Source organism: Antrostomus carolinensis, unplaced genomic scaffold (assembly GCF_000700745.2).
Source record: "Antrostomus carolinensis isolate BGI_N321 unplaced genomic scaffold, ASM70074v2 scaffold2270, whole genome shotgun sequence".
Lineage (NCBI taxonomy): Eukaryota > Metazoa > Chordata > Aves > Caprimulgiformes > Caprimulgidae > Antrostomus > Antrostomus carolinensis.
The window spans coordinates 150,348-172,833 of NW_010288972.1; the positions used below are offsets into that span (position 1 = coordinate 150,348).

Sequence of the window (22,486 nt, forward strand, 5' to 3'; positions counted from 1 at the left end):
ATGAAGTTATATCAAAGACTTCATTGATGTCCTGACATTAATTATGTCTGTGCATTCTTTGGCAGATATCTAGGGGGCTCCAGATTCTCATCTAAGTGAGGTTTAGTTGTGTTTGTCCTGTGCCAGATTTAGGATATATTTCACCTTTCATGAAATCAATTGGATTTTTGCCACTCATTCAGTGGGAGTTGGATCACACCCTTTAGACTATAATTAGAACCTGCAGTAAGCATGTGTGCAAATGATTGCAATATTAGTCTTATAAACACAGAAGATACGAGTTCATTTATCTTTGTGTTTATTTTTGGGCTTATTTTCACTTATTAAAGGACAGCTTTTAAATTTATGTGAAAAGATAGAGCTTGGATGGCATCCTGGATTATGCTAATTTAATGGGTTCTAAAAAAAATGAAACTTGACACTAGAGATATTAAACCATTTTCCATTTTAATGTGGAGGCATTCTATATATAAGCTTGGCTGTGTGTACAATACATTCACCTATAAATAAATGTGGGTGAGAAGCAGTGAAAAATTATTTGTGAACATTTCGGCAGACTAAATACTGGATGCTGGCATGCTGTGTGTGAAAGAAGAAAAAGGAAAGATCGTGTAATAAACAGCCAGCAAGCTAAAATGTATATATATCTTATCGGTAAAAGTGTTTGCAGTGTCAGATGTTGTAAACATCTTCCTTCCCATTCTACACAAAGGAGAAAAGGTTGAATTTCAGTCACTGTTATTAAACACGAAAGGCTTGCACACATTCAGTTGTACCACAGCTCTTGCTGAGCCCTGTTCTTAGCTCATGGTTTAGTTTGGGGGCTTGAACATTTAAAAGCCAGAAAACCAAGACATTTTTTCCCACTTAGTTCCTCCCTTACCAGCTGATGGTCTGCTTGGATCTTTCCCAACTTTCTCTTCCTTCCTGGCCTGAAACCGTGGCCAGGGTTTGAGAAGTAGTAGGAAGGAAGGTGAAGGAGGTCTGCGTAGGACTTGACTCCTTTTACTACTGCTTTCTGCAAGATCTTCCCTTTCTGCTAGTGGTAACTTTTCTTCCTGCGATAATGCACCCTGGAGAATATCCTCTAGCAAAGGGAACCAGATGATCCTTAATTTTAGCAAACATTTTGACTTACTCAATTTCTTGTGAGGTAAGTCTCTTGCCTCAAAAGCTTTTATTGCATAAATTCCCTGAGTTGGATGATTCATATCTGGAGTTTTCTCTAGATAATTAAAAATAGGGGTACAATTAGTGCTCCACAGAGGTGCATTAGCCTGTAAGTATATTACTTTCAGAAAAACACTTACATTAATGGGTGCATAAATCGCCCATGCAACGATGAGAGAAGAGGCAATTTAGAATTTTTCACTGGCTGCAGGGAAAGGCTTATTCTTCATTATTTAGGAGCAGATCATGGAGCTCTCATTTAGCCTGATGGGTTGTTACACACAGGAGTTGCCCCTCTGAAGCCCACCGGTGAACGATGCTCAGCAAGGTAAGTAAGGGCTTCTCCGCATCAATCTGCAACCAAATTCACAGTTAGAAAAGCATTTTGAGAACACCACAAAAGTTCATAGATAACGTGAATGTGGCTGCTGTTATCTCTGTTGAATAGTTTCACTATATAAAAACAAAAATAGCTTATTTGCAGATTGGATGAGCAACCATCAATTCTTAATGTTTCCATTTAATTTTATGAGAGATCCCTTTATGTTTTCTTCTATCTGCTGCTCTCCCCCAGCAGACTTTTTGTTCTTCAGCATCCTTCAATGCTGAGCTGTCACGAATTGTGCTGTGGTTTTTCTGACTGGATCTGAGTCAAATACTTCAGGGTTTGCCTCAGGTAGGAATAAATATGAAGATGCAAAAGTGATAGAAAAGCCTCAAGTATTCTTTATGAACTCTTGTTTGTAGGCTGTCATAACACCTTCTGAACAGCTGATACAGAGCTAATCGCACAGTTCTTTCTTATGTTCTTATTTAATTTTCTTTTACCTTGTATAGACCGAAGCAGCAAAATATTCACTACTTAGGAAAGCACACTGATCTAATCTCAAATACCAAGCTGATTTAAATAGAATTTATAGGGAAAACATAAGTGTAACGGCAATAAGAGTATTGAGGAAAGAAAAGAGATTAGAGTTAAAGAAAATATGAATATATGATTATAAAAATCAGTATTGGAAATGAATGTATTAATTTGGAGGCGAAGGCAAGATTTCCAGGTGACCTCAGGGTACTCTGTCTCTGACCCTGGCATGACAGCCACATGCCTAGGAACCCCTCTGGGCTGAGGGCTTGGTGGGAGATGTGCTGCAGCTGTTGAAGGGACCACTGCAGGAGGGATAGTCCTGGGTGATGGAGACCAGAGGGATGGTATCACACGAAGGAGCAGTCCATTCCAGAGACCACATTCTGAGATTCATTCCCATACCTCTTTCAGTACCATCAAGTGCTTGCTGGCCCACTTTCTCCAATTCCTTATCTGAAACAGCCTTGCAGCTAAAACCATTTCTGCTCTTGAAGCAGTATTGTTGCTGTTGTCGTTTTGCCACCACGTGCTGTATCAACAGGTAGAGAATCATAGAATCCCAGACTGGTTTGGGTTGGAAGGGACCTTAAAGCTCATCCAGTTCCAACCCCGCTGCCAGCAGCAGGGACACCTTCCACTAGACCAGGTTGCTCAAAGCCTCATCCAGCCTGGCCTTCAACACTTCCAGGGAGGAGCAGCCACAACATCCTTGGGCAACCTGTTTCAGTGTCTGACCACCCTCACAGTGAAGAATTTCTTCCTCATATCTGATGTAAACCTCCCCTCTTTCAGTTTAAAGCCATTAAGGATTAGTAGGGCCAGATACAAAAGCTACTGGGCATTCCAAAGCCAAGCATGACTCCCCAAACTTCAGACCTCCACTGTATTGCCTGTATAAATCCAATGCCTATTTATCCATAAAAAGCAATTCTTTGCAAAGCTATTGAAATGCCAAAAATAAGGGGTTATTATGACTTCATGTCATGTTGAAAGACAGGTGGAGGAGAGTGCAATGTTTGTGTTGGATTCAAAAGTCTGCTGAAATAATTCCTGTCATTTCTAATTGATGTTGCATCTGTCTTTAGATTGTGACTGTTGGGAAAAAAAAAAGAAGAAAAGGCTGAAGTTCTTATTCAGAGAAATAATTACAGTTGAACACTGGTAGATATCAAATTTAAGTACATGGGGGGAAGGGAGCTGCATCCTATAATTTTTCAAATTCCTACGTCCCTGAAAAATAATTAGATGCTGGACAGCATGCAGGCCCTGCTGCAGAGGCTACTGTCAAGGGGATAGCAGTGGTCAAAAATAGGCCACTGACTCTCATTTATTCCATCCATTTTTTCTCTTCTATTGTATTTGGAGTATTAGTTTCCAGCTATCTAGAGACAAGGCAGAAAAACAACGGCAGGCTTTATTAAGAGCCAGAGACGCAATCCCCAGGCACGGGTGCAATTGCACAAGTAAGCTGAAGAGAGAAAAAAGGGAATTCTGCTTATGTCTGGCTTTCCAGAATTTCACCCTCCAAAGTCCTTCAGTGTGATCTAGTTACAGGCAGCATAAATCTGCATTACTTTGACGAACTTTCATTGAAGCCATTGAAGATTATTAATGGAAGCAGTATATGAAGTAGCTCTTCAATAGATGCCTTACATCCCAGTTTTTGGCTGTTTTTTCTTTTTCTTGCTCCTTTTCGTGCTGGTTGTGTGGATGATAGCTGAATCTGTCACTGCCTGATTTGTAAATTTTAATACAAAGAACCAACTTAATCTGATAAAAATTGACACTGCTCCATGTAAACCAGGCACAAGCTTATATCATATTGAGTCACCAGACTTCTGTAGCCACTGTGCAACACTGATGTATATTATTGCCATGCAACATAAGTGACTTGACAAGTTTCTATCAGCCAATGTTCTTGCCAGACACGCTTCCTCCTTTACCTCTATCCCTGCTGCTTTTCTTTGTCAAGATACCATCTTCAGCTCTGCATTGGAAGGTCCCTCCACAACCCAAGTGCTTCACCCTCGCAAAGTCTCTGCCTGAGATATGCCAGATACTCACAGAATCATAGAATGGTTTGGGTTGGAAGAGACCTTAAAGATCATCTAGTTCCAACCCCCCTGCCATCAGCAGGGACACTTGCCACTAGACCAAGATTGCTCAAAGTCTCATCCAACCTGGCCTTGAACACTTCCAGGGAGGAGCAGCCACAACATCCTTGGGCAACCTGTTCCCACCCTCACAGTAAAGAATTTCTTTCTCATATCTCATCTAAATCTCCTCTTGTCCAGATTAGAACCATCACCCCTTGTTCTATCACTACCTGCTCTTGTAAAAGTCCCTCCCCAGCCTTCCTGTAGGTCCCCTTCAGGTACTGGTACTCCCAATGTCCCAGACAGCAGATGTTTTGCCACTTGGTAGTAAACTATCCTGGAAGAGAGCCCTTGAGGAAAAAGAGCTTGGAACAGCTCTCCCATGTGGGTGTCCCTTAAAAGAGTGCAGTCATTACTGCTCGGGTGGGTGAAGTTCATTCCAGATGGTGTTTTCCACACCACACACACCAGCAATTCAGACACTTGGTACTGTTTTTCCTACTCACTGTGTGTGCAAAGGAAGACAGTGTGGGGAAGGGGGAGTGAAGCCACTTCTGGGCTGGTCAGGTAAATTCCATGTACAGAGAAGCCCATAGGATGGCAGTGGAATACCTAGTGGAGAGCAGACAGTGTTTGTGGAAATCCAGTACCCCAAATCCATACTGGGACATGGAGGTTCTGTGGCTGCTGTTTCACGGGCTGAATTAAAAGCCACAGTGCACTCTGCTCTGGCTTACTGCACGAGAGTGAGAACGTCCTTTGCCCATGTACAGTGGATGATAACTATAATTTTATGTAAGTTATGTGAATTTCATTTTCAATTCACTCCCAGAACACTGGTTAAGAAGGTCTTGGAAGTGTAATTTCATACTAGTATCTGCAATTGTGAACCACAGCCTCAGGCAGTAAGATAATTTCTAGTATCTAGGCAATAGAGTTTATGTATAGAACTGCTTCCTGCAGCTTCAAGGACTTCTTCTTCTGAGACTTGTCTTTCTGGTTTCTACGTCATGCTTGTGAAACAAGGGATTTGTTCATAAATTAGGAATCTGTGGTTGTAATGTGAGATAATACAGAGATGTGTCAACTTCAGCATTTTGTATATTTCGGGAAATTGAAAACTAATTGTTTATCAGAAACGTTCATCAGCAGGTTCCTGAGTAAATATTAAAGTTTTACGTTAAAGAAGTTTGCTGCTTCATTAACTCCGATCTCCGGTTGTAAAGTAGCTGGGAGGGATGGGCTCCCCCTTCATATGCTCTCAAGTTAGGGAATTGTAAAATTAAGGTGCTTTTTTTTTAGCACAATTCCATGGAAGACATACGTGTCCAGATGCAAGTTTAACTTCTCATTTACATTTGCAATTCAATGTGTGTAGGAGCCTCCAAAAACAAAGTCTTCCATGAGAACTAACTGAAAGTAATATAAAGTAATAAAAATTGATTGCTGCACCTTCTCAGTTGTCTTCTGAAAATTTATAAATAAATAACTGCTGTAATGGGTGTCAGTGTCTTCTAGAAGGTTTCCTTCCCCCCCCCCCTTTTACATTTCGTTACAACAATCGGCTTCACAATGACTCATTGCCTTCGTTAGGAGCGGGAAGACATCGCTCATTATTCATTACTAAAGGCAGGACTTTGCTGCTGCAAAGAACAGCCGTGGCATTCTAATTCAGCTACCTTTCAAGAGAAAGGACTCAATGTCATTCTTCCCCAAACTTTGCCAAAAAGAGACAAGAAATAATGCTGTTTAATTGTCTGCGTTTATAAATAGCCTATTCACAAGGAGAGGGTTGTATTTTTAATCCTGTAGTCAGGAGGAAAAGATGCACATTTTTCTACATTGGTGTCTGAATTTCATTTCTGGGAGCTCGCGCTGAGACTGTCAAAACTATAAATTATCATATATATGTATGTATAAATAGGAAATGCATTTATTTACAATTTATTGTATGAATTTTTAATTACAGACTACCGTAGATGTATTACATAAACGCACACATGAAGCATTTACTGTTTAAGTAATCCAAGGATATATTTGATTTCAAAGGGAGTAAGGAAGACTGTATTAAAATAACTGTTTTTCTTCATTTTACTAATACAAATGTTTCTCATCTCTTTTTGCAGGGCTTTTTTTTTTGTTTGGGGTTTTTTTTTCAGATTTATTTACTTAGCTATTAAGCTGTTATGTTTTTACTGTATTTTAATGTGCTTTTTATTAAGCTCTACAGCATGGACCATGCCTCTTTATAAATAAGCTATGATCATGTATTACTAGAAATCCCATTTCAAACTGTACTTTTGCCAGACTTAGTTAAGATTTTCTAGGAAGGGACATTGTAACTGTGTGATTAATCTGCAGAAAAGGGAAATTTTTGGCTCTGCAGTATTTCTTACTGTATTAACTTCAGAGATTTATAAAACCAACTTGAAACTGCACTGTAAGTGTGTTTATAATGACTTTTAGCTGATTTAATAATCCTTAAAGTTTGGTGACTGTACAGATCACAGCTTCACAAATACAGTCCATTACCTGTAGCATCCAGATGAAGTTATCAGAGGTGGAGGAAATTACTTGGGATTGTATTTCTCCTTAGCGATGCACTAATCCAACCTCTGGCTGGGGCTCTCGGAGCCCTTGTCTGCATTTATCCCATTATGCAGCGGGGACATGTGCATGGATGATAAAGAACATCTTCATGTTGAAAGTCTAGCTAGGGCATGTGTATACCATCAAATCTTGGTGGCGCGGTTGTAAAGCACCCGGTGTGGTAATGTTGTTAGGAACATTTTCAAGCCAGTCTGTGATTCATTTTTTCTGTTGTTATCAGTATCTACAGTGTGCTGCTGCTAATGCCACTCCCTGCAGCTGGCAGTGCTTAATATCACTTTTAGTTCATGATCCTGCAAACCTTTTTCAATCCAAGGAGCTCTTGATCATGTAAATAGCTCTGCTAATTGCAGGTATTGGTATAATAATCCTTGAAGTTTGTTATCCCAGCAGAGTAAGAGCCTCTCAGACAAGTAGCAGCGTGCAGGATCGACTCCTTAGATTACATTTATATGCGACAAGCTGTGGCACAAAGTTGTTTTTAAAAGTCACCAATTAAAACAAAACCAGTTGAAACAATGCCGGGAGCCTCATGTTAAGCTTTCTGGCTCTGTGTTTCTTTTAGTGTTTCCAAGCTTTGCTTTTTCGTAATAATAAATATCAAACAACAACCCTGGGAATCACTGGGAGCTGGATTGGCAGGTCTCAGTCTCCATCTAACATGCAAATGATCAGCCTGTGCCCACATATGGCCACTTGCTAGATCAGAACTCGGTTCATTAACACAGAATTCTGAGAGCTCTGGGTGGATATGGGGTCTGTGCATAAAACCCCAGAGCACTGTGCTGTCAGCCAGGAAGTGAACAATACACAGCATAGACCTGAATTGACATACCTTCATGAATCCAAATAGTAGACGTGTTTTTGCAGAACTCTGGTTTGTTTTGTTGCTCTTCCAATCACAACAGTTAAGTAATCAGGCTTCAATCAATTGCTTGTTTCCAGACCAGTTGTTTGAGATATTTTGTGACTTTAAAGCAATTCCTGACCTTCATCTCTCAGTTGACATGCAGAGCTTCTTTAATGGTGCTAAGGACTGAACAGAAGCCCACTAACACCTGCGGAATTCACCTCTTTTCTTAATTTTCACTTTATTAAGCAGATGAAAGGATAGCTATTTCCTTCCCAGGCTCCCTTGTTTGCTTTGTGATGTACTGTGAGGTATCAGTCCAACCAAACATTTCTTTGATCAATGAGCAGAGTAAGCTGTGTGAAACCTAACGTGTGCCTTTCTGTCTTTAGGCATCCACTGTGACAACACATGCACCCAGGGCCGCTGGGGACCAAACTGTTCCATCTCCTGCAACTGCGAGAACGGGGGATCCTGCTCCCCAGAGGATGGCACCTGTGACTGTGCACCAGGATACAGAGGACCCTTGTGCCAGAGAAGTAAGATTTTCCCCTAGATGTGGTGGCAGAAGCAAAGCAGGTAGAAATGCTTGTTTATGACACCAGACAGACTTCTAAGCTGCTTTAGCTCATGACTTCCTAAAGGCAAAATCTGGCCTAAAAAGTGCTTCTTGACCAAGAAGTCAATACTCTACTGCATTGGGTCATGCTTTGTGTTTCTTCTTCCAGCCTCCCACAGCACCTGGAGGTCACAGGTGACCCGAAAGAAGGAGCAACACCTTTACATACCAAACTTGTCAGGATCTGGGCAAAACCAGATTTACAATTAAGTAGTGGTAAATTATAGGATACCTATTAAACAGAGTCAGCTACGGCCCATCCCATAACGACAAGTGGATGAGCATTGGCTATCAAAATAACAAGACAGTTTTTTCTGGTATGCCAGGAAGAGTAACACAGCAGCCTGAAATAGCTCTTGTCTGATGCACTGCTGCTACATATTAAAATGTGCCTGGGAGATAAAAATCCTCTTATTCGCTTTATCTAGGAAACTGCACTTGCCCCTTAAGGACCCTGAGTCACTGATCCGAACTACACACAACCATCTTCCTGTGTAAACAAGAAATGGATTTGTCTTTCTTTTCTGCAGCAGCTCTTGTTCTTCCTTTAAGACATTCTGCATGCCCAGTTCATATATCCACTTTGATTTCACCAGTTACACTCGACACTACAACACACTCATCTCTAATAATAATTTGTAGCTGACAGTTTTTATTTAAAGCCGTTATAATGATGACCTCTAGCATGGCTGTAGTTAATAGCCTATAAGCATTTCCATTATAAACCCCAATTTCCAGGTGCTTCAGCATATCTATATAGCTGTAAAACCTCTCTCCAAGGCTAAAATGTAGTGCTCAGAGCTTCAGGGAATTGGGGAAGAAATTGTTTTATAAATTTGAAACCCTAAGAGTGCAAAACTTACAGAAGTTAATAGTTTCTGACCTTCCTGAGATGAAAAAAAACAGCTTAGTTTTATCATCTGATGGCATGTAGGCTACAAGGGGCAAACCATGTCTCCAGCTTGCAACTCCAGTCATCGGGCTGCTCCCTGAGGACGTTTGCTGAGGACCTAATGGGGACTAATTTTCCTCCCCACTGGGGTGACAGCAGAGTGTTCTGTGGATGCTTCTGCTATTGCCTCAGGTTGCTGCAGTGTCTCTCTGTAAGCACACGGCCAGGGAATTCAGCTTGCTCCCACCTCTTCTGCAGGATTCAGGAGGACACCTTTGTAAGTCAAGGGAGCCTTAGCCTGCTAAGTTTCCTCTCAGAATCATTCCCATTTTTCTCTTGGAAATTAATTTAGAAACAGAATTTATCGTGTAAAGAGCAGTACTGCAGATGATACTCAGCCAGCTTGTTCTGTCTGTGTAATCAGGATTACATGAGACACCAAGATAGTTTACTGCTCTTAGGCCTGCAGAAATGTCTCCAGGAATGATCCCAGGTTGTTTTATAGCTAGTACATCATCAACAAACCTGTCAGCTAAGTTCCAGCTGGAAATCTGCGGCAGCGTAAGAACCTGACACCCTCTGTGAACATACGGACCAAGAGAAAAATTCTCTTTCAGTGAAAAAATAGAACAGACATGATATAGTAACTACTGAGCCAGAACTATATAACAGAGAATCACAAGAGTAAAAATAAAAACATAAAAAGTCATTTTTACAGTTACTTACTGCAATTTAACATTTCTTTGTGCTTATCTATACCAGTGAATGTTTGGACAGTGGATGGTTTTTCATTCTACATGTGCTTAGAAGCAACAAAACACATTTATAAGAGATACTGAGCCATAATCTTGGCCCTATACCTTATGGAAAAATTCTATACTTTCAATCCAGGTTTTAAGCAAATCAAGCACACAGTTCATGACAAGTTTACTCAGCTATCCAATGTGATTACTGATGCAAATTAGGTGATTTTGTATGCTGTTAGCATAATTACCATTTTTAGATTCTGTTCTTCACTGATGAATGCTGCTCCTGCAATGACATGTGTAAACTGACTGTCCCAGCTGAACACAGGTATTGCACCTAATATGTTTAGCAATCAGCTTTTGACATTGTTGTTTAGACATAAAAAATTGAGTGTTTCCTAATACACCTTCTCTGATTCCTTAGTTTGATTTCCTAAGGAAATGGCATTCTGAGTTTCTGTTGCCTGTGCATGTGTGTGAGTGTTTCTTTTCCTGCTCATCTTAATCAAAAGCATTGGAATATATTACCAGGTATTAACCATATCAGCCAGTGGCTTAGGAGGTCTCAAACATCTGAAACTCCCACGTTTTGTAAAAGAGTTTAGCTGGAGCAGGCTACAGAGACTCAAATTAGTGTCTCGAGAGAGAGAAGCTGCTGAAAGAGCTCAGCTGTATTATTAAATAGCCAAGGACTTATATGAGGTAGGATGTTGTGAATGTTTGAACCACACGTGCAGTTTTACTCAGAGCTTGAACTTTATTAGACATGAAATAATCCAACCCGCCTCATAATTTCAGATGTTCACAAAATTACGTTTTTATAAATTAAGAAATACTGGTTTGGGGGTTAAGACAGAGAGAGAATTCTAAAGCTCTCAGCGATGAGAAATCTTCTGAAAAATGTGTGACACTCGTTTTGTTTCATCTTCAGTTTGTCCCCCTGGCTTTTATGGACACCACTGCAGCCAGCCGTGCCCTCAGTGTGTGCACAGCAGCGGGCCTTGTCACCACGTGTCGGGACACTGCGATTGCTTGCCTGGATTCTTTGGTACTCTCTGCAACCAAGGTACTGAGCCCAAGACCCCCAGGTGCCACCTCCTTTCCTAAGTTTCTGTGTCTGTGACTTTGCAGCAAGACAGATTGCAAGGTTCCTGCTTTTTTTTCCCCTTGTTTCAGCAGTTTAGATCACAAGAAATTACTTACTTCAGAGGTAAAATGCAAATAGGTGCTTCGTCACCCTTTTGTAAATACGATGTGCTCCTGCTTTCATAAATAAAACAGATCTGCTGCTCTCTATTGAAATAAATATGGAATGAGACACCTGCTGTAAATACATCAGCCATCCCATGGTTTCATTTTCTTTTCTGCTAAGCCTATCATATCCTAAATGTCGAAGGTACCTTCGCGCACTCTTTCTCAGCAGGAGGTGTAGATACTAGTTAAGATAAAGGCCAGCTCAGATACACAAGCACAAACTCCCAGTTAATGCATGGAACCTTCTTTACATTGTCTGGGACCTGACTGGGAATATCTAAAATCACGTGCACCCAAACAGAAGCACGGGATACAGACCAATCTGCAACGGGGCAGGGAAAGGGAGTTAATTTTCACAGGTGAAGAGCAGCTTCAACTCTTCAACTCCATCTAATGTCTGTCACCTTTCTGGACCTTTGAAAGTTAGTCCACTTTTAACCATTTGTTCCATTTTCTGTCTTATCCTAAAACTGCCCACAAAATCATTACGGTATTCTGCAGAGCCTCATTTATTGCATGCTACTGTGGGTATTTTCTACTTAGAGATTTAAAAGAGATTATTTGTAATGGCTACTGCCCTCCTGAAGTCACTGTCCTGTACAAACTGAACTGACACTTTTTAATGACCTGCTTTTCAGTAAGTTAGAAATTGCAGACAGCACTTATGCAAAATCATTAAACATAGATTAAGTATAACCATGTTTTCTTTTTCCTGTGCTGTATAGTCAACTAAACATTATACCAATTAATTTATTAAAATGAACATATTTCAGTGAATTTGTCCATTTTATGTGAAAAGTTAGCTAGATTTCAAAGCATAACCAGGGCTAATTATCCTCTTAAGAAAACTATTTTATTTTTGCTCAGATGTTCAGCACTTCTGGTTTTACTTTGAAATGTTGATCTATCCAGCAAATTAACTTTAAAATATTCATGTCCTAATTAAAATCAATTTGTGTTGCAGTTTGTCATAATGAGTTAGCATGTAACTTTATTTTGTAGAAAGAAAAATGCTATTTTTCCATTAGAAAAAAAGTGAAACGAAGATTTCACTTTTGAATTTCCATCTCCTTGTGCCGTCTTTTTTCCAGCAGTGGGAATGTTCTTCCGTCAGCAGCACGTGCACGCAGGGATCTGTGTAACCTCTGAAATTGCCCAGGTTGACATGGTTGTGCTGAGGATTTTGAGTGGCAAACATCTAAGCAGCTGTTTTATGAATATCTTTCACAATCATGTAGTAGGATGGATTGATAATAATTTGTGATCGCTGCTAGAACACACCTGACATCCCACAGGGACTTTCAGAGTCCCACTTCAGAGCTTTTCTAGCTAATTAACATCATTATCTGCATTGTACAATCAGATTGCTCCTGAAGAAAGCAGTATTACCCCTTACTTCACAACTGTGTTTCAAAATGTTTGTGCCATTTGTAAAAGTGCTGGTATTTGGATCTTACATCTTTAAAAGGGAGTCACTGTGTCAACTCACAACCGGGTTACTTAAATTAATGAGAACACCCATTTTGGCAGGATGGGTTTTGTAATCCTTCTGTGTTGACCTTCTGGAGGGCATCACACTATTTTGCTCAGACAAGAGGTGCTCACACGGTAGGAACCCCTCTGCTAGCTCTCACTATGTGGAACTGAAGCATTTCTTTTATGAAGTATGACCTGTTGCCTTTGTCAGCATCAGTGTTTGGATCACAAATCTTTTCCTGATTCATTAGTATTCCATGTTGCCGTGCAAATCAGCTCCTATTTTAAGTAAGTCTTTTGAGGACTGTATTTTTGTACATGTAAAATATCCAGCCTTCATTTAAGTGATGTTATCTATCTCCATCTTAAAGATGCAATAAAAATATTACATTGAACTGCTCTATATGGAGCATTGGAACTGAATAATGGTGTAGCATGTATGAGAACCTAGGCTGACAGATCATTTTAGTTTTTGCTCTTTCTGTGAGATGAAGGCTTTTCTTTCCTTCTCTCTCTTCCTCTTTCTGTATTTATTTATTATTGTGTGTATTGTTCTTTTCATTGTGTCTGTATACTGTGTTTAGTTTTATCTCTTTCCAGTTAGAGAACTATTCTGTTTAGCACATAATTTGAAAGCTAAAACCAACTTTATCCACTCCTTCAGATAAGTCCATGGTATATAGAAATGCATGCCAGAAAACAACAGTATGCACTTTCTTAGGTTTCTGTCATAGTGAGAGTAGAGAATGGCATATTGTATAAAAGCAAATGAATCGCAGCTGAGGATTTCAATCTGTGGCTGACTCACAGTCAGGATAGATTGAGGTCACCTGCAGAGACTAAGTATGAGAAAGTGAGAGTGGCTGAAGTGGTAAAGCAGTTGCATATTTCAGGGAAGTGCCTTAATCACGTTTTTGACATCACTATTATTTACCAGGATACAAGTCCAGTTCCATTTGTTACATCCTTTGCAAAGATGGACTGTATGTTTTATCTTGTTTTGAAAATACATCTGTTTTTGTCAGGGAACACAGCCAATAAGAGCACAGAAATGAAACATTTCATTCATTACTGAGCAGAGCTTTCCATCAACTTTAACATTAAAGATTTCCAATAATTTGGTGGGAGGTTGAAGATCTACGTGTCTATTAGTTTTATGTCACTGTGCTGAGGCTGTTATAAGATGACTCTGAAAAAAATCGAGTGTTTCTTTTCCTTCAACTTCAGGAGTAAGCTAGGAGGACGAACAGGAATAGTTGCTGATTTTGTTAGGATGCAGCACACCTGTGTAACAGCTCTCAGTCAAACATAGGTATAATCCTTGGAAACCACATTTGCAACCTAATTGAACACTTACTACAGCAAAGGGTACTGGCGAGGAGTAGGTGGGGTACAGAGGAAGGACTATGTCTCTTTCAGTCTCTCTTTGCAAGCTTATCTGTTGTTGGCCATTTCATAGCCACTGACCTCCTAGTACAATGCCCATGGCTCTGAACACTTACTACAGCAAAGGGTACTGGAGAGGAGTAGGTGGGGTAGCAGAGGAAGGACTACAGCTCTTTCAGTCTCTCCTTGCAAGCTTATCTATTGTTGGCCATTTCATGGCCACTGACCTCCTAGTACAATGCCCATGGCTACTCTGTCGGGCCATCGTACCAGGTGGTGAGGTTTGCAGCTTTTGGTCTGTTGTACTGTCATTACCAGTTGTACAATACAGGGGAGTCGGGTTATACTGACAGACCTGAAAGTAAGAGTCCCCATTGCTCTTCATCTTCTTGAGACCTCTTCACTACCCTGATATTTAGCCTAAAATGCTCCTTTCCTACTTTTGTTGTTCTTATCATTGAGGCTCTAATCCTCTGAGCCAGCACAGAACCCTAGTTAAGGGCTGGCACCAAGGGAACCCTGTGACCAAGTCCCAGATCAATCCCTTCTAGGCCCTGACTTGTGTTTGCTACTACTCTTTGAATTCTCCTCAACTTACTGTTCCTTTCCTCCCCCAATAACCCCTATTCCCTGTTTTGTCTCTCCTCTTTTAATCCTTCCATAATGCCCTTCAATAATTGTAATCTTCTATAAGTTTCATTTTCCAGTAGAAAAATGGATTTTGAGACAACTTTTTCCTCTTGGTTTTATGTCTGGGATGTAAGCAAACAAAACGGACTTGAATACTTTCTGCCTTTTCCTTCTTCGCAGAAGAATTTTACCCATTTGGCTTCAACAAAAGAAAATGTTGTAATTACTTTTATCTCTAATTTCTAACTATTAAGTCCTGTGACTTCCTGGTATATTTATGATGAAGAGCCTTCAGTAAACTACCTTATATTTTCACAGTCTGTCCCAGTGGAAAATACGGGAAGAACTGCGCCGAGGTCTGTCAGTGCACCGAGAACGGGACGTGCAATCCCACTGATGGATCGTGCCAGTGTTTTCCAGGCTGGATAGGGATGGACTGCTCTCAGAGTAAGCAAAGTGTTATTTTCCACCTCCACTTTAAAATAACATATTTTCCTGTTCAGTGTTTTCTTTCAGTGTTTCCTGAAAGTTAAAGACAGATTCTGGGGAAATCCCTGAAGTATTACAGCAGCCAGTGCCTTACTCTCTTTATAGCTTATTTCTTTTAATTAATCTGAGTTAGCTTTGGCTTGAATTAGTTTCTGCATTTGGAATTTGCAGAAGCCCTTACTAGCTTCTGTTACAGGAAAGGGAGGTCACAAGCTCTTATCAGAAAAGAAAGATCCATGCTTCCTTTTAATTTCTAACTGGATCCCCTTTTATTTATTTTTTGAAATCATTTTATTTCAGCTATTACATTAGAAATTATTAACCAGTAAATGTTTTCATGTACCAAGCCCCTAGAATTGAGAAATTAGGCAGCTGAAATATTTCTATTAAATGTAATTTAATTGTAAAAGTCAGTGTGGGTTTGGAGGGATGGAGGATTTCTTCTTGAAAATTGCCTAGGTAGAAGATTGGCATTTGCTGATCCCAAAGTGTCATTTCCTGAGAGTATCCCTTAATTGAAGATAGATCACAGAGGGAAGCAATATCCTATCATTCATAAATGTTACTTCATATTCAGGATACAACTAGCATATTAGACAGCATTCCAGAGTAGAATATATTAAACTTCAAGTGATAAAGTAGGAATCGGATAAAAACAGACAGCTGTAATTTTGCTTTTATTGTGTGTCTTCCACAGGCAGAATGTTGCTGTCACTCAAAAATAGAAAAAAAAAAAAAAAAAAAAGGAAAAAAAGACAGAAAGCTTCACAGATTCCTCATTATATTTAGCCATGTAATTGGGAAATGACTGTTAGTTTCTGTTAACCTTGAAAAAAGCTGTTTTTCTTACAAAGTGAGGCAGGCCAGTTCACCAGCAACCATTTCCAGTTCAGCTAGCAGAAGGACCTGGCGATAGCTGCTTTGTGTTTTGAATGAACAAAGTGGGAACCTGACTGTTTCCTCAGTTACCTTCTTGTAAAGAAAGTGTAAATCTCCCAACGTGAACTTGGCCTCACACCAGGCTCCTGGCAGAACCTGGCCTCACATACCCGAGTCCGGTACTGAGCTATTTTGGTCAGACCTCCCTCCACACCACTTAACCTGGAATGACCGAGAGACAGAGAGGCAGAGGAGATAATTTTAGCTCCAGAGCCAGTTCTGGAGACACTAACACACCCTGCAGCTCTGGCTTACAAAGGCAGTGTGAAAGTATTTCTGGTTGCTTGTAGCACTAATACTTGAGGCCAAATCCTGTTCAGCTTTACAGTGAGTGAGTTCAGTGACCCTTTGTTTGATTTACGTCATGGCAGGGGTTTTTTTTTTGCTATTCATTCTGGCTTTAGAGATGTCTGTCATATGCCAGAAACTTGCATTTATCATCAGAATTGGAGCCAATGGCATACATGGAAATAGGCACAGTTTCTGTACTTTCAGGTTTCCTGGGAACCATGCCTTATTAATTCATGTCTTTAATAGGAAGCAATGGAAAGTGCTTTTTAAAGCAAAAATATAGTTGTTATATTGAAGGGTTATCATCATTTTGGATCTTTCAGTCTGGCACTAATAACTGTAACTTACTGCCTTCATTTTTAGAGGGCGGCTTAAAATAACTTTTGAAAATGTATTAATATTGTACTTGTTGAAATATATAATAGACCTGGAGACTTTAATTTAATATTAGCCCCACCAACAAAAGCAATCAGATTTTGTGGATGGGAATTCATACTGTAAGAAGTTTTCTTTAAATTTTTACGGAATTTGAGTAGCACTCTACGCTTCAAATGAATGTGGTCATTTTAGTAGTTGATTGCATAGCAAAAGTAAACCATGAATAGCTGTGCTTTATTAGGCAAGAATTCCACAATATCAAAAAGAAAATTAAATTACCTCTGTATCTTAAAACCCTGTCTAAATTGTCTTCACAGATAATGCCAGTAAGGCAGGGAGAGTGGCTGGAGCACTTAGAGTAATGTAGTGTCGAGGGGTCGCTGTTTCAGTGGATCTCAGTTCATATACTGCAGCAAAGACCTGATCCTGCCACCTGACCTACCCAGGGAAGAAATCCCTTCTGCCAGGGCTTGCCAGCGTGGGTGAGGTTGCAGGCTGGCACCTGGCTTTGCAGAGCAATCGTTGACTTGGAGGAACCAGTCACTGTCAGGGCATCGCTGCAGCAATGCCAAGCTCTGCAATGCGAAGTTCTGCCTTTGCTGGTGTCTCACAGGTTCTCCCTCTATTGTTGTTCCTCCTCAGCACTAACACAGTATCATTCCTTTTTTTTTTCTTTTTTGTCAGCTGACACATGTTTTTTTATTTTCATAGCTTGTCCCACTGGTTTTTGGGGCCCTGATTGTTTCCATTCATGCAACTGCCACAACGGAGCAATGTGCAGCCCATACGATGGAGAGTGTAGATGTACTCATGGTTGGACCGGGCTCTACTGCACTCAGCGTAAGCCTTTCAGGGACACTCTTGTGCCGGGGAATCTGTCAAAGTAGGTGCTGCTACCTCGTGTCTCTTCCAAGTATTGCAGTCTTCCCTCTGAAACCACTGGCTTCTGACTTGTGATAACCTCACATCACCCCGAAGAAAATAGTCCTGAAGCTTTTAAAGGTTTTTATGCCTTTGGCACTTGATGAAGCAGGGACTGATCATTAAGATTATTGATTCATTGTCAGAATTTACACAGTCTCTGTAACCTGCTTGTTAAAACCTCAGTAGATATGGTCTGATTTAGGAAGATGTTTGAGATTTCTCATTCTACTAGTGCCAAATTATCTGCACTGTGCAGAAGAGGAGACCAAACTTTGATGAGCCTTTTAAGAAGGCCTTTTCACTTGCAAGTAATTGCCTGATATCTGGCCTTTTAGAGAATTTCTGTTTAGCCATCTTCTTTCACTTCTTGAAAATATAGTTTATATAGATGGGTCAAGTTTTCATTCTTCTGAAACACTTAAGAGGCAATTCTGTAAGATATAAGAAACACTACTGGGAGAAAATTGGCTGTCAGAGTATCTCTGCATTTATATGATCAAATAAATGTTCTTAAATATACAAAGGCTGCAAATCCATAGATTTATAGGTCTACATATCTTGTGCTGATAATGCATCTGAGTTTGTTTCAACTTATTTCTTAGTCTTTCCTTGTTCTGATTCCTGAAAGGTTGCCCAGCTGCTTTTTATGGCAAAAACTGTGCCAATGTTTGTCAGTGTCAGAATGGAGCGGACTGTGACCACATCACCGGCCAGTGCACATGCAGGACTGGATTTACTGGCAAACAATGTGAGCAAAGTAAGTAGCAACATGACTTTGTTTTTCTCTTTCTCCAGGATGGGGTTGTATTTCAGAATTCTTTGTAGAAATAAGCTCGTAAATGAAGTGTTGATGTCAGCAAGACAGTAACCTCAGGCACCTTATATAATCCATAGGGAGAAAGCAGCATCTTTGGAAAGCAGGCTGGTCTTCTTAAGCATTAATACAGTGACTTCTCTGCAAATTAGCCCTTTCCATTTCCAGCCTAAAGTTAGATGAGATAAAAGCAAGTCGCTGCACTCAGCGCTGGCTGGATGTTGCCTTCCTGAATAACTTGTACCTAAATTAATAGAGAACCACAAGTTGCATTATGCCTTGCTAACGCTGTTGAGAATAACAGCATGAGGTTTCCCTAGGCATGAAGGAAGACAGACAGAAGAGTTAAAAGAAGTAAATTCTTTCTGCTCTCTGCCTTCCAAGGAATACTGGGATTTTCATGCATAAGTTATACTATAGGTGTGGACCAAATAAAGATTCATCTTCACAATGAAAACAGATCAAGGGAAAATAAGTTGCGTGCCATTTTTGGAAGGATCTGTATTTAGCTTGAGTAGTGAGCAAGTGTTTAACAATGAACTTCAATTCCCTTGCAAGGGTACTGGCATATCTTACTGTAATTGTTGTCAATGTCTTGCTGGCATATTTAGCACACCGTGCCAAATAGCTTCTTTTAAGAACAAAGAATTAGGGTAGTGGAAACTGTATGTGTTGTAGTTGAATAATTACCTGTTTGTCCAGTATAGTAAATCAAAAGAAAATTCTCACACAGTTACTTGGATTCTAAATGCAGGATGAAATCCATCTCACCTTACCAAGGCATTCATTCCACAGGATTTCTTTCCTTTTTTTTTTTTTTTTGCAGTAAGGTAATACAGTAACATTCCCACTAGATTTGCAAGTGAAAAGCCTTCCTCAAAGCCTCTTAACTGTAGCTTACTATGTGGATCTTTATGAAAGTATTTGCACATATAACTAAATTCATGAACATCTTTTCTTTTTGCACCTACTTGCATTCAGCAAAGTATGTATCTCAGGACTAAATTTGCATGCTCATGTGGGGATTACATATGCTTCCACTGTAACTCTGTAAGTGGCCAACTTACTGTGAATTTGTGTACACTCTTGCTGCAACCATAAATAAAACAGGAAACTTAAAAGTTCCATAGTAGAACTGCATCATAGCAGATTTGATACAAGAAGGTACATTTCTAATTCGGCGTCTATACAAAGCCTGAGGCTTTCCTTTCTATCTGAACAATTAATATATTTATTTATTTGTTTTTCTACTGTTTAGTCAAAAAGTATCTCTTCATTAAGACTCCTTCCTTCTCAGAATCCTGCTGGGTGGGCAGTCACACCGCATTGCAGATGAAATGCCTAAATGCAGACGTGGTTTCTGTGGTGCAGTCCAAAAATTAAGGCCTTATTCATTAGAAGTATCAGAATGAGCTTTAATTTTTCCTTATTTGGAGACCTGCAGATAAAGAAAAAGATGTGCAACTTTAATACATGCTGAAAATCATTATACAGATACTGGCTGCTCTTCATTACTTAATACTGAATTTTGGCTACTAGAAGTCGCTTAGAGACTGACATTGGGAAGCTATCAGCACGCTATGCAAAACATGTGCAGTGACACATGGGAAGTTAAAACAAACAATATACATTCTAAAGAATCATAGCAAGTGTGCATGCATTCAATAATGCCTCTTCCCTATAGAAATAAGTAAGATTTGACTTTTGATTTGATAGTTGTTGGGTTTTTTTCAATTTATTATTGAATAGTGCCTCAAGAAGTATAGTAAGCTGCCTACAGATTTATTGTAATAGCCCATCATGGTAATTGTATGAATAAATTTCTCAGCTGGACGTTCAATCATTTTGTCTTTGACAGAAATACAAAGACAGGATAGAAATTCCTTCTATCCCAATAGAGAAGCAGAGCAAATCAAACCCATTCGGATGCTCAATTCTGTATTTCCACCCACAATGTTGTGTTCATCTTCTAGCACTAGTAGGGATAACTGTGAAAGCGCACGGGATTTGTCTGGTAAAAGTCTATTGTGTTCATATAAAGATACATTAAACTTTTCTTTGTAACTACCCCCATGAAAAAAACATGCAGAGTTGGTGGGTAGTACTGTGCTCGTTGGAGATGTTGTCTACAGCTTCTGAGCTCGTACCCTGTTAAATTCTGTACACTTGTAATATATAGCAAGCTTTTTAAGGCCTCTGTACATATGAATGGTGTGAAATTTTGTATGACTTTTCCAAAAAGTTACAATTTAATAAGTAATACCCCAAATTGTTCATCTCCTGCTTTAAAATAATAATCTAACACTAGGATGTTATCCTAGAGATATTGAAACCAGGGAAACTTTTCTACTGAGTTTTCCATGGCAAGAATTTCACCCATTCCTAAAAAACAAAGCCAAATTCTTTCCAATCTTTTTCTTTGACTTCCCAGAGTGCTCACCAGGAACATTTGGTTATGGTTGCAAACAACTGTGTGAATGCATGAATAATGCTACATGTGACCATGTCACAGGTACTTGCTACTGCAGTCCAGGCTTCAAAGGAATCCGATGTGATCAAGGTACAGTGCAATTCTATCAGCAAAATCTCTCTCTTTTTCTCTCTCCCCCTCCAACAATGTACTTGCTTTAAAAAAAAAAAAAGTCTTTCAAAAATGAAATGCGCGATTCAATTTACGGTGTGTTATGAATTACTTTTAACAGCGGCTCTTATGATGGAAGAATTAAACCCCTATACTAAAATTAGCCCTGCTCTTGGATCAGAGAGACACTCAGTGGGAGCAATCATTGGAATTATTATTCTCCTTCTAATTATTATGGTCTTGCTGGCACTGTTTGTGTGGTATCGACGGAAACAGAAGGAGAAGGGCCATGACATGCCAAGCGTATCTTATACTCCAGCCATGAGGATGACTAATACAGATTACTCACTTTCTGGTAAGGGTCTTTTTATGTTAATCAAATATAGACTCATATTCCTGTATGTTGGGGAAATACAAGCTTCTGTGATGTATAACGTGTTTTTTGAGCCTCAGAAATAATGGCACTTCTGTTCTTCCCCTGAACACCATGATCTTTTAACACTTAACAGTGTCAGGAAGCAAATATAACTTAAAACTGATTTAAGCTGCTTTATCTATGAAAGATTACTTAACAAGAGACAGGATATACCTAGGCAAGGAATATGCTGCATGGAATACATCAACTCCATTCTTTAAAATCAGCTGCATTCCTATTACAGTGCAGAGAAGTTTTCCCTTTGAAACCTTTAGAAGACAACATTTTTTGCTTGAGGAATGGTGTTGACTGCGTCAATCATAAGCTTTTATTTTTGTCTATGTTGCAGTCTGTGATTTGAGGCCTCCTATTTGTTGTCACGTTCTTCTGTGTGCAGACCAGTCCCCATCATCTAGACAGCTGGTGTGAATTTTCTTCCCAGGAGCTGATGAAAGCAGAAGAGAGGAAGAGGAAGGCTCTTTAAGATCAAAAAAGAGTCATACTGAGATCACATTTCTTGTTTTCTGTCTTCTGCTACTTCTATGGAGGACAGCTTTTCTTGACACATTGGCTTAACTTTGGAAGATGTGATCTCCTTTTTAACACTGTCATTCTTCTCCATTCCTCTGTGGCCAATATCAGATAGGGTCCCAGACAGGAGATGGCTTTACTTCTTTCTTGTTTGCTCCAGTCTGTCTCTAGTGGGGATCTCTGCTGGGGTTGCTGCCCTCTGACTGCACTTTGCTTCTTCACCTCCCTTTAAATGGCTGAATCTGTAAGTCTAAGGAAATACAAGCTCCTGAAACAGGCAGATGTTGGCTTAACACGCCTGGCTTCCCAGTCCTGCACTGCCTTTTTCTTTCTGCTTTCTAGTCTAAGTGCATGAGGCCCAGCCACTTGTTGCTGCCTCTGACTTGGCTTCTGTTCTGTCTCGGGGTGGCATGGCTGGAAGCTTCATTCTGGACTTCCCTGCCCAGGATGCACCTGGAAGGAGCCTCTCTCATCAAGCCAACAATATTAGTGCCTGGCTGCAGTTAGAACTTCATCAAGGAGCTTCTGTC

The 22,486-nt window shown here is 39.9% G+C and overlaps 1 protein-coding gene across 1 annotated transcript in view; it reads left to right on the plus strand.

The window, feature by feature from the left end:
• The window catches only part of MEGF11 (multiple EGF like domains 11), a gene marked incomplete at its 5' end in the record, with an annotated part of 189,125 nt that overhangs the window by 137,368 nt on the left and 29,271 nt on the right, over positions 1-22,486 (plus strand). Inside the window, 7 exons of the mRNA XM_029085009.1 lie at positions 7,984-8,130; positions 10,780-10,914; positions 14,913-15,041; positions 17,403-17,531; positions 18,244-18,372; positions 20,861-20,989; positions 21,132-21,365. Of these exons, the coding sequence (XP_028940842.1) occupies positions 7,984-8,130; positions 10,780-10,914; positions 14,913-15,041; positions 17,403-17,531; positions 18,244-18,372; positions 20,861-20,989; positions 21,132-21,365 (1,032 nt within the window). The remainder of the gene's footprint in view (positions 1-7,983; positions 8,131-10,779; positions 10,915-14,912; positions 15,042-17,402; positions 17,532-18,243; positions 18,373-20,860; positions 20,990-21,131; positions 21,366-22,486) is intronic.